The sequence below is a fragment of the Oncorhynchus clarkii genome, chromosome 2, assembly GCF_045791955.1.
Source record: "Oncorhynchus clarkii lewisi isolate Uvic-CL-2024 chromosome 2, UVic_Ocla_1.0, whole genome shotgun sequence".
Classification (NCBI taxonomy): domain Eukaryota; kingdom Metazoa; phylum Chordata; class Actinopteri; order Salmoniformes; family Salmonidae; genus Oncorhynchus; species Oncorhynchus clarkii.
The window spans coordinates 49,138,807-49,155,749 of NC_092148.1; the positions used below are offsets into that span (position 1 = coordinate 49,138,807).

The following is a 16,943-nucleotide window of genomic DNA, read 5'->3' on the forward strand; positions in this document are numbered from 1 at the left end:
TGAGTGCATATGTACCTACGTGTGAGTTTTCCTGACCCCTGTGTCTTTAAACAAATATATGTATTTATTTATTTAACTAGGCAAGTCAGTTAAAAGAACAAATTCTTATTTACAGTGACGGCCTACACACACCCTAACGACACTGGGCCAATTGTGCGCCGCCCTATGGGACTCCCAACCACGGCCGGTTGTGATACAGCCTGGAATCAAACCAGGGTCTGTAGTGACGCCTCTAGTACCCGAGATGCAGTGCCTTAGACCGCTGCGTCACTCGGGAGCCCAAGTAGTTCCTCTCTATAATGCTGCAGCTATGTATGGTATACGTGTGCCTGTGTGTGGTGAGTGATATGCAGCATGGGAAGGCAGCATGGAAGAAGGGGTAATGAAGGAACAATGGAGAAGGTGGATGGGATGGAAAAGCGAATGATAACTCAATTGTGGTCGTTTTGAATGGAGACAGAGGACTGACATTTGCGCAAGTCACCAATAGCCTAAAATGTACTTAAATCTTCAATCTTTCTGGAACAGTCTTTCGAGTCTATTCTCTCTAAAGAATATGCTACGACAAAATGATCTGGAAAGGAAACATCCAGTGATGGCAACTGAGATTTAACATCAACCTATATTACAATAGTGTAACCATCTGGATTTGAGAGCTGTGACTGTAAACACAATCATTGCTCATTTGTCTTTGGCCAGCATTATGTGAGTGAGTGAGTGAGTGTGTGTGTGAGTGTGTGAGTGTGTGAGTGAGTGAGTGAGTGAGTGAGATTGCAAAAACACAGAGACAAAACCCCCATCACCAGAGAAAAGCCTTGGTGTTATTCTAAACCCCGCACATCTCTAGTCTCCTACAAGCAAAAGATGTAACATCTTCAAGCATAATATTAAAGCGACCATTTCTTAACGTGTACCTAATACGGTGAAAACAAAGTGCACAGTGACACCCATTGGACAAAACGAGCACTTCAATTCAATCCGCATTGGAACAATCGTTCCTCTTCACATGCAGGTGGGCAGGTCATTTGGTCTTCATATTACATACTGTGCAGTTACTATCAGGGCGCTCGCTGATCTGATGACGAGAGGTAGGTGTCAGCTTTTGGATTAAATTAAGCCAATCTTTGTGCTCCAACATTTCAAGCCATATGCCCTGATGAAAACATGTGCGATAATCAGAGTTCAATTTAGACGAGGACCCCCTGGGTGGCTATAATAATAGTCAACTCACCATTTCACTCTATAGTGAGCCAGGAAATTGTGGTATGCAAGTGGGAATTATGCAATGCTGGATTAATGGATCTCAAGGCAGATTTCAAGCCTTCGCTTCCCTAAATTAAGGGGTTAATATAGAAAATTCCCCGTTGATTAACAAATCCTTTTACCCCCTAGTTATGACATGACATGCACACTGATACAGAATATATACAATTGTATAGACGAGATTTACTTAGCAACCTAATCACACACAGGTTATGTCATGTAATCAAAGGGAACCCATGTTGCTTTGATTAGGAGAAGCAGGATTACTGGTCATGGGTAACGCATTTGATTGTGCGCAATCCAATACCAATCCATGCTCAGCATGCAATGTATTAGCATATAATCACAATCCCTGGTCTCTGCTCATGCTGTTGGGGGGTGGGGGACCACTCGAGCAGAGGATTGTTCTAGAGGCAGAAGGATAGAGGGGGGAAAGGAGGGCTCACGGATAATTTGGGTGATCAAATAACATCTTGTCCACCAAGGTTGGGAAGGAGAGTAAAGAGTGTTTGAGCAGGAACTAAAAATGGCAGATATGGCGGACATTTGACATTTTGAACTTTTTTTCCCTTTTTCTACGGGCACTGTACGGCATTTTCAGCGTCCATTTGAAAAGACAGGAGCTAGATAGCGGTCCATAGTGAGAGAGAGAGATGGATAGAGGAAGGACGTACCATCTCCAAAAGGCAAACCGGGGGACAGGGGGGGTTTGCGGTGGTGGGTGCGGACGTAGTCCCGCAGGTTGGGGGCGCTAGAGGACACCCCCAGGACAGAGGCACTGAAGAGGCCCGAGCACAGGGACCCTGTTGTGGAAGAACCGCGGGGTGGGAGAGAGGAGGGGAATGGGGGGGGGGGGGGGGGGGGGGGGGGTTGTTAGTTCTCATTGCACACCATGCGGTTCTTAATAAGAGCAGTTCAGTGTTGCTAAGGGGTATGTGTGTGTGTGTGTGTGTGCCTGTGTGTGTTTATGAATAGAGTGGAGCACACAAACGGAGACCACTCCTAACAGCGGGCCCCTAACCCCTCCTAAAAGAAAAATAGATAAAGCCTCTCCTTAAGGTCTCCTCCTGGGAAAGGAGACTGCCTAAAGGCTTTACACTTATATCGACAACTGGTAGGACCACAGACAAAGGATGACATAGATTTAAGAAATAAGGGGGACTAATTGTATCTGAGGTTATATTGAATCAACTTGTGGAAGTTTCCTTGCTTCTCTTGACAGATTCATGTAAATGGAGACAGACTGGAATAGCATCCAGGGGGGGGGGGGGTCTGCGGAGCCCAGACCCCCATATATAGAGCCCTATTGGCAGGAGAGGTCCTTGGTGGTGGGGCTCTAAGGCTACGTCCCAAATGGCCCCCTATTCCCTACATAATCCAGGACTTTTGACCAGGCCCATGGTAGTGCACTATAAAGGGAATAGGGGGGCCATTTGGGACACAGCCTAAGATGCATTCTCTCCACTGACTCTCCATTGACCTCTGGCTTACATAGTCTAAGCCTGGGAGCTTTGGCTGCCGGACCTACCTACCACTATGGAGTCACGGCAGCTATGCAGCCATCAGAAAGAGAGAGGAGAAAAGGAGCGAGAGGGAGAGACAAATAGGGAGGGAAAACAGACAGAACGAGAGAGCGAGAGAGAGAGACAGAGAGACAGAGAGACAGAGAAAGGGAAAGGGAAAGGGAAAGGGAAAGAGAGAGGTACAGAGAGAGGGAAAGGGGGGAGAGAGAAAGAGATGGCCGGAGAGAGAACGAGAGAGCAACAGAACGAGACAGAGAACGAGAGAGCAAGCGAGACACAGAGAGAGAGAGGTCATTCACATGACCCAAAGAGATTAGTGAGCACTGATGACAGCGTTGCTGAAATATGACAGTGGCAGCAGTGGTTGGCAGAAACCAGATACCCACCTAGGCCAGTCGGTTTGATCTCAGGGGACTGGCGCGAGCAGGATGGGAAGAGGCGGTAGGAGGCGCCCTTGGAGGAGCCGGGGGAGGTCTCGGAGAGGACCTGGGTGGGGACAGGGAGATTGTCACAGTGCGACAGACCGAGACAGACAGACAAACAGCTGACACTTAGACAGGTAGCGAAATAATCATGCAGTCACTAATGGAGACATCAAATCAAATGTTATTAGTCACATGTGCCGAATACAACACCTTACAGTGAAATGCTTACTTACGAGCCCCTAACCGACAGTGCAGTTTCAAAAAATATGGATAAGAATAAGAGATAAAATTAACAAGTAATTAAAGAGGAGCAGTAAAAAATAACAATATATACAGGGGGGTGCGCCGGTACTGAGTCAATGTGCGGGGGCACCGGTTAGTTAAGGTAGTATGTACATTTGAAGTCGGAAGTTTACATACACCTTGGCCAATTACATTTCAACTCAGCTTTTCACAATTCCTGACATTTAATCCTAGTAAAAATTCCCTGTCTGTCTTAGGTCAGTTAGGATCACCACTTTATTTTAAGAATGTGAAATCTCAGAATAATAGTAGAGATTGATTATTTCAGCTTTTATTTTTTCATCACATTCCCAGTGGGTCAGAAGTTTACATACACTCAATTGGTATTTGGTAGCATTGCCTTTAAATTGTTTAACTTGGGTCAAACGTTTTGGGTAGCCTTCCACAAGCTTCCCACAATAAGTTGGGTGAATTTTGGCCCATTCCTCCTGACAGACCTGGTGTAATTGAGTCAGGTTTGTAGGCCTCCTTGCTCGCACACGCTTTTCAGTTCTGCCCAAAAAATTGTATAGAATTGAGGTCAAGGCTTTGTGATGGCCACTCCAATACCTCGACTTAGTTTTCCTTAAGCCATTTTGACACAACTTTGGAAGTATGCTTGGGGTCATTGTCCATTTGGAAGACCCATTTGCGACCAAGCTTTAACTTCCTGACTGATGTCTTGAGATGTTGCTTCAATATATCCACATAATTTTCCTGCCATCTATTTTGTGAAGTGCACCAGTCCTCCTGCAGCAAAGCACCCCTACAACATGATGCTGCCGCCATGCAAGCCTCACCCTTTTTCCTCCAAACACATTATGGCAAACAGTTCTATTTTTGTTTCATCAGACCAGAGGACATTTCTCCAAAATGTATGATCTTTGGCCCCATGTGCAGTTGCAAACCGTAGTCTGGCTTCTTCCTTGCTGAGCAGCCTTTCAGGTTATGTCGATATAGGACTCGTTTTCCTGTGGATATAGATACTTTTGTACCGGTTTCCTCCAGCGTCTTTACAAGGTCCTTTGCTGTTGTCCTGGAATTGATTTGCACTTTTTGCACCTAAGTACGTTCATCTCTAAGAGACAGAACGCATCTCCTTCCTGAGCTGTATGACAGCTGTGTGGTCCCATGGTGTTTATACTTGCATACTATTGTTTGTACAGATGAACGTGGTACCTACAGGCATTTGGAAATTGCTCCCAAGAATGAACCAGACTTGTGGAGGTCTTGATATCTTGGCTGATATCTTTTGATTTTCCAATGATGTCACGTAAAGAGGCACTGAGTTTGAAGGTAGGCCTTGAAATTCATCCACAGGTACACCTCCAATTGACTCAAATGTTGTCAATTAGCATATCAGAAGCTTATAAAGCCATGACATCATTTTCTGAAAAAGGCACAGTCAACTTAGTGTATGTAAACTTCTGACCACTGGAATTGTGATAGTGTATTATAAGTGAAACAATCTGTCTAAACAATTGTTGGAAAAATTACCTGTGTCATGCACAAAGTAGATGTCCTAACCGACTTGCCAAAACTATAGTTTGTTAACAAGAAATTTGTGGAGTGGTTGAAAAACGAGTTAATGACTCCAACCTAAGTGTACGCAAACTTCCGACTTCAACTGTACATGTAGGTAGAGTTAATTAAAGTGACTATGCATAGATGACAACAGAGTGGCAGGCAGTGGTGTGGAGAGGGGACAATGTGAATAATCTGGGTAGCCATTTGACTAGATGTTCAGGAGCCTTATGGCTTGGGGGTAGAAGCTGTTTAGAAGCCTCTTGGACCTAGACTTTGCGCTCCGGTACCGCTTGCCATGTGGTAGCAGAGAGAACAGTCTATGACTAGGGTGGCTGGAGTCTTGACAATTTTCAGGGCCTTCCTCTGACACCGCCTGGTATGGAGGTCCTGGATGGCAGGAAGCTTGGCCCCAGTGATGTACTGGGCCATTTGAAAAGCACTTCGGAGGCCGAGCAGTTGACATACCAGGCAGTGATGCAACCAGTCAGGCTCTCGATGGCGCAGCTGTAGAACTTTTTGAGGATCTGAGGACCCATGCCAAATCTTTTCAGTCTCCTGAGAGGGAATAGGTTTTGTTGTGCCCGCTTCCTGACTATCATGGTATGCTTGGACCATGTTAGTTTGTTGGTGATGTGGACACCAAGGAACTTGAAACTCTCAACCTGCTCCACTGCAGTCCCATCGATGAGAATGGGGGCAGGCTATGGTCCTTTTTTTCCTGTAGTCCACAATCATCTCCTTTGTCTTCATCACGATGAGGTTGTTGTCCTAGCACCACACGGCCAGGTCTCTGACCTCCTCCCTATAGGCTGTCTCATCGATGATCAGGCCTACCACTGTTGTGTCATCGGCAAATTTAATGATGGTGTTGGAGTCGTGCCTGGACATGCAGTCATGAGTGAACAGGGAGTACAGGAGGGGGCTGAGCACGTACCCCTGAGGGGCACCTGTGTTGAGGATCAGCGTGGCGGATGTGTTGTTACCTACCCTTACCACCTGGGGGTGGCCCGTCAGGCAGTCCAGGATCCAGCTGCGCAGGGATGTGTTTAGTCCCAGGGTCCTTAGTTTATTGATGAGCTTTGAGGGCACTATGGTGTTGAATGCTGAGCTGTAGTCAATGAATAGCATTCTCACATAGGTGTGGCTGTTGTCCAGGTGGGAAAGGGCAGTTTGGAGTACAATAGAGACTGCATAATCTGTGGATCTGTTGGGTGCGGTATGCAAATTGGCTAGGGTTTCTGGGATGATGGTGTTGATGTGAGCCATGACCAGCCTTTCGAAGCACTTCATGGCTACAGACGTGAGTGCTACGGGTCTGTAGTCATTTAGCCAGGTTACCTCAGTGTTCTTGGGCACAGGCACTATGGTGGTCTGCTTAAAACATGTTGGTATTACAGACTCAGACAGGGAGAGGTTGAAAATGTCAGAAGACACTTGCTAGTTGGTCAGCGCATGCTCGCAGTACACGTCCTGGTAATCCGTCTGGCCCTGTGGCCTTGTGAATGTTGACCTGTCTAAAGGTCTTACTCACATCAGCTGCGGAGAGCGTGATTACACAGTCTTCCGGTACAACTGGTGCTGTCATGCATGTTTCAGTGTTATTTGCCTCAAAGCGAGCATAGAAGTAGTTTAGCTCGTCTGGTAGGCTCGTGTCACTGGGTAGCTCTCGGCTGTGCTTTCCTTTGTAGTCTAATGGTTTGCAGGCCCTGCCACATCCGATGAGCGTCAGAGACAGTGTAGTACGACTCGATCTTAGTCCTGTATTGACGCTTTGCCTGTTTGATGGTTCGTCGCAGGGCATAGCGGGATTTCTTATAAGCCTCCGGCTTAGAGTCCTGCTCCTTGATAGCGGCAGCTCTAGCCTTTAGCTCAGTGCGGATGTTGCCTGTAATCCATGGCTTCTGGTTGGGGTATGTACGTACGGTCACTGTGGGGACGACGTCATCAATGCACTTATTGATGAAGCCAATGACTGATGTGGTGTACTCCTCAATGCCATTGGAGGAATCCCAGAACATATTCCAGTCTGTGCTAGCAAAACAGTCCTGTAGTTTAGCATCTGCTTCATCTGACCACTTTTTTTTATTGATCTAGTCACTGGTGCTTCCTGCTTTAATTTTTGCTTGTAAGCAGTAAGCAGGAATCAGGAGGATAGAATTATGGTCAGATTTGCCAAATGGAGGGCGAGGGAGAGCTTTGTATGTGTCTCTGTGTGTGGAGTATAGGTGGTCCAGAGTTCTTTTCCCTCTGGTTGCACATTTAACATGTTGATAGAAATTAGGTAAAACTGGTCTCCATTCATTTGTAAAAACAGACGCATTACTTTACTAAAGAATCCACTAATAGGGACGGGCTACACAGGGCGTTAAAATGCTATGTAGCCTGAGAAGCGTTGGATTTCCGTAAAGTATTACAAAATTAAGGTTTGTCTCTTTCTATGTGGGTTTGGATTCAAACAGGCCTATCCCGGCAATACAATATCTGAACAGATGAAAGTTGTGCCTGGGTTATGTTTATTATTATTAACTCAAACAGGTAGGAACAACAACAAATATTTTCCATTGCAAACTGTTTTCCGTTGCGTGCACCAAAAAGACACCACCCTAAATGTGGAATACACTCAATTTGGGACAGGGGACACAATAACTGACATGGCCCTGATCAAGTACCTCCATGGAGCCAGTCTTGCGGTTGCGTATCATGGGTGATCTTCTGATGCTGATTAGCTCAGAGAGAGGCAGGGCCCGGTCAGGCTCGTCCTGTGATAGGTCCTCCAGACTGCCTTGGTTGGTCTGCTTCTCCTGGTTCTGGATTGGATTAAAGAGACCGATGAGGGGGGGGGGGGGCTGTGGACAGACACACCCACCCCCACAGACACCACACAGACCTCAGCGGAGGCTGGGCGGAAGCCAAAGCCCAGAGGGACGTTCTCCTCGTCCTCACAACTCTTCACCCCGGGACTGAAGTGGAGCTCCACGTGGAAACGCTCCTCTGACCCGGGGTCCTGTTCAACACACACAAAGACACACAAAACTGAAGCACTGAGGCTATACGACAGAGCGAGGGAGTGAGAGGAAGAGACACATACTGACAGGATGGTACAGTAATGGTACCAGGTGCAGTAATACTTCAGAAAGAAAAGACGACTGACATAGGGACAGAGAGGCCTAACTGACCTTGTTGTTATCCTCATACAGCATGATGACTATCTGAGTCATGTAGTTGAGTTCAGAGACGGCACTGAGGTAATCCATGGCCTGTTTCCACTGCTGGTCCTTCACCTCCTGTCACACACGCAAACACACAACATTATAACCAGAGAAAACTACACTAAAATTATTTTTCTTCTGATTTTGAACCCAAGTCTGCAATATTCATGACCTTAAGTGTAGTATCACAATTGGTACTTCAAGTGAACTATCCCTTTACAACAACTAACCTGGCCCCAGATCTGTTTGTGCCATCTTGACAACTCCTAAGCTATGATCATTGTCACTATTATCATGCCAACTAGATTTGGGACCAGGCTACTTTAACAGTGACAACGTACATCCAGTAGTCCGCCGTAGCGGAAGATGCTGAGCAGCGAGTGGACGTGGCTCTCGCTGGTGAAATAGAGGCGGGTCCGGACGTGACGCCCTGGAGACATGACCCCCCGCGAGTACCTGAACCACCAGAGGGAATGAAAGACAAAGGGTGATCACTTACGGGGGCTCTAGAGACACACCTCAATGGCAGGTTTACTGGATAGAAACTGAAGCTGGGACAGTGGCAGTGGTACATAGCCAGACCTGGTCCTAGGAAAGTGGAACTCACTCCCCAACATGGTGTTATAAGAACTGCTCCTAGGGCGACCGCGGTTCAAATACTATTTAATACTATTGATTGCAAATACTTTCACATACATTTTTAAGTATTTAATTAGAAAATACAAGTAGAATATTGGAAATAAGTGTATTTTCAAATACAAAATTTAAGTACTCTGTTTGGTCCTAGGGGTATTTGAAATGCATTTGGAAATCATTTTTAAATATTCAACTATCAAATAAAATTTTATTTATTTGTCACATTCGCTGAATAGAATAGGTGTAGACCTTACTGTGAAATGCTTATTTACAAGCCCTTAACCCACAACGCAGAGTAAGGAAATGCTAATTAAACTAAAGTTTCAAAAAAAGCAACATAATAAAATAATAACCAGGGAGTCGATGTGCGGGGGTACGGGTTAGTATAGGTAATTGAGGTCATATGTACATGTAGGTAGGGGTAAAGTGACTATGCATAGACAGAGTAGCAGCAGCTCCGGTACGGCTTGCGGTACCAGAGAGAACAGTCTATGACTAGGGCCTTCCTCTGACACCGCCTGGTATAGAGGTCCTGGATGGCAGGAAGCTTAGCCCCAGTGATGTACTGGGCCGTACGCACTACCCTCTGTAGCGCCTTGCAGACGGATGACGAGCAGTTGCCATACCAGGCGGTGATGCAACCATGCTCTCGTTGGTGCATCTGTAGAACTTTTTGAAGATTCTTGCCCAATCTTTTCAGTCTACTGAGGGGGAATAGGCGTTGTTGTGCCCCCTTACGACTGACTTGGTATGGTTGGACCACTCGAGCCCCGTCGATGTGAATGCGGGCATGCTCAGCCCTTTTTTTCCTGTAGTCCACAATCAGCTCTTGCTCATGTTGAGGGAGAAGTTTTTGTCCTGGCACCCCACTGCGAATTGGAGTGGGTCTAGGTTTTATGGGATGATGGTGTTGTGAGCCATCGCCAGCCTTTCGAAGCACTTCATGACTACAGACGTGAGTGAGGTTGCTAGTCATTTAGGCAGGTTGCCTTGGCGTTCTTGGGCACAGGGACTATGGTGGTCTGCTTGAAACATGTAGGTATTACAGACTCGGTCAGGGAGAGATTGAACATTTCAGTTAGACACTTGCCAGTTGGTCAGCGCATGCTCGGAGTACACGTCCTGGTAATCCGTCTGGCCCCTGCATCCTTGTGAATGTTGACCTGTTTAAAGGTCTTACTCACATCGGCTAGAGAGCGTAATCACACAATCTGGCTGGGATATGTACGTATGGTCACTGTGGGAACGGCGTCATCAATGCACTTATTGATGAACCGGTGACTGATGTGGTGTACTCCTCAATGCCATCGGAAGAATCCCGGAACATATGCCAGTCTGTGCAAGCAAAGCAGTCCTGTAGTTTAGCATTTGCGTCATCTGACCACTTGCGTATTGAGCGAGTCACAGGTGCTTCCTGCTTAAATTCTTGCTTTTAAGCAGGAATCAGGAGGATAGAATTATGGTCAGATTTGCCAAATGGAGGGTGAGGGAGAGCTTTGTAAGAGTCTCTGTGTTTGGAGTAAAGGTGGTCCAGCTTTTCCCCCCTCTGGTTGCACATGTGACACGCTAATAGAAATGAGGTAAAACGGATTTAAGTTTTCCTGCATTAAAGTGCCAGGCCTCTTCTGGATGAGCATTTTCTTGTGTGCTTATGGCCTTATTCAGCTCGTTGAGTGCGGTCTTCGTGCCAGCATCGGTTTGTGGTGGTAAATAGACAGCTACAGATGAAAATTATCCTGGTAAATAGCGTGGTCTACAGCTTATGAGATACTCTACCTCAGTTGAGCAAAACCTAGAGACTTCCTTAATATTAGAGATCACGCACCAGCTGTTATTGACAAATAGACACAGACCACCACCCCTCGTCTTACTGGACATAGCGGTTGTCTTGCAGCTGCATGGATAAAAAAATAAAAAAACTTATTTAACCTTTATTTAAACTAGGCAAGTCAGTTAAGAACAAATTCTTATTTAACCTTAACGACGCTGGGCCAATTGTGCACAGCCCTATGGGACTCCCAATCACAGCCGGTTGTGATACAGCCTGGAATCGAACCATGGTCTGTAGGGACGCCTCTAGCACTGAGATGCAGTGCCTTAGACCGCTGCGCTACTCGGGAGCCCTGGAAAACCAGCCAACTGTATATTATCCATGTCGTCGTTCAGCCACAACCTCGGGGAAACATAAGATATTATCGTTTTTAAAGGTCCCGTTGATAGGATAGTCTCGAACAGAGCTCATCCAGTTTATTCTCCAATGATTGCATGCTGGCCAATAGGATGGATGGTAGAGGTGGGTTACCCACTCGTAGACTAATTCTCACAAGGCACCCAGATTGGTGCCCTTTGTATCAGTGTCTCTTCATTCGAATGATGGGGATTTGGGCCTGGTCGGGGAGCAGCAATAAATCCATTGCGTCCAGCGGTACACACCCATTATAACAGGGATTTAATACGAACTCGGGCTCAGACAATGGACAAAGACAGTGTGGGACCAACTGCAGCAGAGTGATGAGTATCTATAATAACAACTGATCCTAGACCAGTGGCACCGAGCCACAGACCGTGGTCACAGGTGGCACTGCAACTCACAGTGGGTGCAGCTTGTTGACGGCCTCGTCCTCGTGGGTCCTCTGCAGGTCTAGCTGGATCTTCTTCATCAAGGGCAGGCAGTAGGCCTGGGCAATGTCCATCTTTTCTGGCTTATTGATGCCATACTCCTGGAAAGAGAAACAGAACAATGTCATGCTCAAAGATGTTACTTCGGTTGATCATTTTCTGGCAGGTTCCTAAAACTGTAATTTCATAGCCAGGCTTACTGTACTTGAAGGGATAGCAAAGTGAGCTTAGTCGGCATTACGCATTTGAAAAGGAAACGATAAGGAGTAAGAAAGAAGCATCTTGAGCCATAATCATCCTCAGAGACTGAGGGGACGGGACTCTAAAGTAACACGCTGGTCAAAACTCCTTCCCTCTGTGTGTGTTCACGTTTCTCTATCCAACAAGGAGCAAAGAAATGTTCAGGAGTCATGCTCCCCGCTTGATAGGTCGAGACCACTGCCATAGTCCCCGTTTGCGCAGGTAAACGTGAACGTGTGGGTATTCGTCTTCCCCTCACCTGAGGTATGACGATGTCGGCCAGGGCACGGGACAGCCTGAACAGCTCCAGTGTGTCCTCCAGGCCCAGCGTGGCGTTGTGCTGCGTGTCGTACTTCACACAGTCGTAGATGTCTGGGATCTTACTGATGTCGTAGCGGCCACTCTTATTCCGGAAGTCCCTTTCCAGCTTGGACCAGCGTTGCAGCATCAGCTCAAGGGTCTCACTGTGGTACAGCTGCAGGTCTGGGAACAGGAAAGGACTTAGCTTACAGCAGACAGTTAGCGTAGCTTACACTAGACAGGAATTCAATTGATGAAATAACACGTATGGACTCGTGTAGTAACCAAAACAAAAGTGTTAAATCAAAAAATATTTTATATTTTTCAAAGTAGCCACCTTGATGACAGCTTTGCACACTCTTGGTATTCTCTCAGACAGCTTCACCTGGAATGCTTTTCCAACAGTTCCCACATATACTGAGCACTTGTTCGCTGATTTTCCTTCACTCTGTGGTTCATCCCAAACCATCTCAAATTGGGTTGAAGTCAGGTGATTGTGGAGGCCAAGTCATCTGATGCAGCACTCCATCACACATTTTAGACTGGCCTTTTATTGTCCCTAGGACAAGGTGCACCTGTGTAATGATCATGCTGTTAAATCATCTTCTTGATATGCCACACCTGTCAGGTGGATGGATTCTCTTGGCAAAGGAGAAATGCTCACTAACAGGGATAAATAAAGTTGTGCATAACATTTAAGAGAAATCTGATTTTATATTTCTGGGATCTAATATTTCAGCTCATTAAATATGGGACCAACACTTCATATGTAGCATTTATATTTCTGTTCAGTGTATATCACATTAGCAAAATGTAAACAAAACTGGAGAAACCTAGTCATTTTGAGGTATATTTTTGACACGACGGCATTCCCGATAGCTAGCAAAAGAGTGTAGGAGCGGTAGATAACTAACCGTCAATAACTTTAGCTAGCGAGCTAAGTAACTTCTCTATCGAACAGAGGTAAAACAATTCACTTATTTACAGTTGGCTAGTTAGCTTCCGCACCGCTCTTTGGTAGCAAATGTAACAGTGAATCCAAACCTGGAAAGCAGTCTCCACTAATGTTTACATTTTGACCTATTAGGAATGGGTCAAAAAGTCTTATATCGGACAATAAAGTATTTAAATTCCATTCAATTCTAAACAGAGAACAGACCTGCAGATTTGGGGTCCTCGAGCCTTTTGCGGATCTGGGAGGTGAGTCTCTGGATGAGGGCGTAGACCTGGTCACACGTCCTCACTGGGTTCCCTATGATCTTCATGGAGTTGACCAGAGAGGGGCTGCCTGTAGGGGCCAGCTGCAAAACATAGTAACGGTCACACGCTATTACAGTGGTACAAATGGTGCAGCACTTAATGGAACTCTGCAATGCCAGTGTTGGTATCCATAACAGGTAGTGTTGAAATGTTACGTGAGACTCTGGAGATCGATAGCAATGGCATGATCAGTTGAAGGCGGTACAGTAAGGAATGGATAGGAAACAGGATGGTAGATTAAAAACAATCAAATCTCAAAAACACTTTTCAAGGACTGCTCAAGTTGATGGAATTGTCAATGGAGCCTCACATCAATGCATCAGTGCAACGGAGCCTCACATCAGTGCAACGGGTACCCTAGTTTACTTAACGGCAGCAGTTATAATACATTATGATGTAGTTACTGTATAATGTATTGAAATACTTGGCATGAGGCGGCAGGTTAGCCTAGTGGTTAGAGCGTTGGACTAGTGACCGGAAGGTTGCAAGTTCAAATCCCTGAGCTAACAAGGGATCTGTCGTTCTGCCCCTGAACAGGCAGTTAACCCACTGTTCCTAGGCCGTCATTGAAAATAAAAATGTGTTCTTAACTGACTTGCCTAGTTAAATAAAGGTAAGAAATATATAGAAAAAAAAAAAAATTGCATGTCATAATGATTCTTAGTTGAATGCACATTATTATTATTGGCATCATTCATGCTTATTATAACTATTAAGTCATTACACCTGCAGGCTTTTTTTATTGAACCTTTATTTAACTATGCAAGTCAGTTAAGAACAAATGCTTATTTACAATGACGGCCTACACCCGGCCAAACCCGGACGACGCTGGGTCAACACGGAGATGAAATGCCTTGGCCTGGCGCGCCATTCGGGAGCCCCGAGTTAAATGTTAACCATTTCAAAAACAGGGCTTTCCTCCTATGGCCTTTCCAAACAACGACTGGGTGGGTAGCAGTGGTCTCGATGACGGAATCTACAGACTGTACCTTTTGGTAGTCTGCCTCAGTGAAGTCCTGGTCTTTCTGCATGATCTCATGGAGGCGGGCCTTCACCCTCTGCTGGCAGTCGGTCAGAGACTCACTGTCGCTGTCCAGCATGCCGTTCATGTTGGCACTCTTCACCATCTGCACCAGGATGGGAGTCAGCTCCCCCTCCAGAGCCAGCAGACCCTACACAATAAGACAGTTATGAGATATACACACACACACACAAAAATATGTTCTGTACACAGAAAGAGTTCATACATGCAAAGGGAGAGATGTATTGACACTGAACACAAATGACAGGAACCAGGCTTACATATACAGTGAGCATGCATCACACACACACACACACACACACACACACACACGTTGTACTGTAAACATACCTTCGCAAAAGCGGCAGCGGTCATCTGTACACGGCCTTCGTCTGAAGCGTAGATCTTGAGGTCGTGGCGGTAGGTACTGTGTAAACGAAGCAGACCACAGCCAGGAAAACCGGCATAGTCCCCTACAGGGTCACACACACACACACACACAGAGGGAGGAACATCAGGCTTACAGGACATCACAGAGGAAGGGAGAGCGAGAATTAAAGGGTGCCTGCCAGATGAAGCTGGTGGTGGAGAAGTTATAGGAGGATGGGCCCATTGTAATGGCTGGAACAGAATTATTGGGAACGAGTCAAACATGTGGGTTCCATATGTTTTGACCTGTTTGATACTGTTCCAATAATTCCATTCCAGACATTTACAATGAGCCCGTCCTCCTATAGCACCTCCCACCAGCCTCCTCTGGTGCGCGCCTACGTAACAGCACAGACTGTATGTGCACAAAAACATATAGGTATTATATATCTGCAGTTGATGAGGGAGGAAACCGTGTTGATTTTGTGACAAAAAAATAAAATAAAAATATCAGCCAACTGGATTCTGTTCACCTGAAAAGGAAGGAAAGCAAGTCCTTCACATCTCATACCTGGGATGAAAAATGGTTAAAAACACATGGAATGTGGTCGAACCCCTTAATTAACTAACCAATTCAGTTATCATGCTCGTTTTCGTTCGGAAGTGAAACCGAAGCTACGCTGCTGGCTTTTTTCAGACAAACAATTCCAACCCATGGAGAATTGCCAGGAGCATTGTTAGTAGGAGATGATCCCGCAGTCACTGAACGGCTTCAAAACTTGAAACTGCATTTGCAGATGACCAAACACCTTTGCGTCCTTGGATCACCTCATGGACCCTTTCACACAAACCTACAGCAAAAGACATATCGTTCTTATGATAAAACCCAAACCTCCCAAGGTTCCCAGGTTAGCCAGTGGAATGGGTGAGTAGTGTAATGAAGACGATGCAGTTTGAATGTATCCATTCGTGACAGTTAACAGCGGGAGCAAAGTCCAAGCCCTTCTTACCAATAAGAGACTCGAAGCCAAGGCGCCCGCAGCTACCTTCTAGTATACAGTGCAAGAGGTAAGAAGACAAGAGCAGAATTAACAGAAAACGTTTGCTAGGAGACCGTACTCTAACACTCCTCTGTACATATATTGTTTTTTTTGTGGTAATGTTTACCCATTTTTCTCCCCAATTTCATAGTATCCAATTGGTGGTTAGTCTTGTCCCATCGCTACAACTCCTGTACGGACTCGGGAGAGGCTAAGTTCGAGAGCCGTGCGTCTGACGAAACACGACCCCGCCAAGCCGCATTGCTTCTTGACACATGCTCGTTTAACCCGGAAGCCAGCCGCACCAATGTGTCGGGGGAAACACTGTACAGCTGGTGACCGAAGTCAGAGTGCATGAGCCCGGACGCCACAAGGAGTAGCTAGAGCTCGACGGGTCAAGGACATCCAAGCCGGCCAAACCCTGTCCTAACCCGGATGACGCTGTGCCAATTGTGCGCCGCCTCATGGGTCTCTCGGTCGCGGCCGGCTGCAACACAGCCCGGGATCAAACCCGGATCCGTAGTGAGGCCTCTAGCGATGTAGTGCCTTAGACCGCTGTGCCACTTGGGAGGCCCAGGTACAAAAACTATATTTTATATAAATGTTTTTTTTAAAGCATTGCAAGAAGATGGAAAAAATTATATATAATGATATATATACAGTGCCTTGCGAAAGTATTCGGCCCCCTTGAACTTTGCAACCTTTTGCCACATTTCAGGCTTCAAACATAAAGATATAAAACTGTATTTTTTTTGTGAAGAATCAACAACAAGTGGGACACAATCATGAAGTGGAACGACATTTATTGGATATTTCAAACTTTTTGAACAAATCAAAAACTGAAAAATTGGGCGTGCAAAATTATTCAGCCCCCTTAAGTTAATACTTTGTAGCGCCACCTTTTGCTGCGATTACAGCTGTAAGTCGCTTGGGGTATGTCTCTATCAGTTTTGCACATCGAGAGACTGACATTTTTTCCCCATTCCTCCTTGCAAAACAGCTCGAGCTCAGTGAGGTTGGATGGAGAGCATTTGTGAACAGCAGTTTTCAGTTCTTTCCACAGATTCTCGATTGGATTCAGGTCTGGACTTTGACTTGGCCATTCTAACACCTGGATATGTTTATTTTTGAACCATTCCATTGTAGATTTTGCTTTATGTTTTGGATCATTGTCTTGTTGGAAGACAAATCTCCGTCCCAGTCTCAGGTCTTTTGCAGACTCCATCAGG

The 16,943-nt window shown here is 45.9% G+C and overlaps 1 protein-coding gene across 11 annotated transcripts in view; it reads right to left on the reverse strand.

Annotated features, from left to right (window-relative positions):
* Positions 1-16,943, reverse strand: part of LOC139368777 (inositol hexakisphosphate and diphosphoinositol-pentakisphosphate kinase 1-like) — a 73,864-nt gene that overhangs the window by 21,033 nt on the left and 35,888 nt on the right. For 7 of the 11 annotated variants that reach the window (XM_071108165.1, XM_071108147.1, XM_071108129.1 and 4 more), the window contains 11 exons: positions 14,657-14,778; positions 14,274-14,456; positions 13,184-13,325; positions 11,984-12,207; positions 11,458-11,585; positions 8,571-8,685; positions 8,197-8,304; positions 7,908-8,024; positions 7,690-7,827; positions 3,173-3,272; positions 1,938-2,066 (listed from right to left, as the gene is read on the reverse strand). In XM_071108165.1, the coding sequence (XP_070964266.1) occupies positions 1,938-2,066; positions 3,173-3,272; positions 7,690-7,827; positions 7,908-8,024; positions 8,197-8,304; positions 8,571-8,685; positions 11,458-11,585; positions 11,984-12,207; positions 13,184-13,325; positions 14,274-14,456; positions 14,657-14,778 (1,506 nt within the window). The remainder of the gene's footprint in view (positions 1-1,937; positions 2,067-3,172; positions 3,273-7,689; positions 7,828-7,907; positions 8,025-8,196; positions 8,305-8,570; positions 8,686-11,457; positions 11,586-11,983; positions 12,208-13,183; positions 13,326-14,273; positions 14,457-14,656; positions 14,779-16,943) is intronic. The other 4 variants (XM_071108182.1, XM_071108174.1, XM_071108120.1 and 1 more) reach the window with 1 other exon arrangement.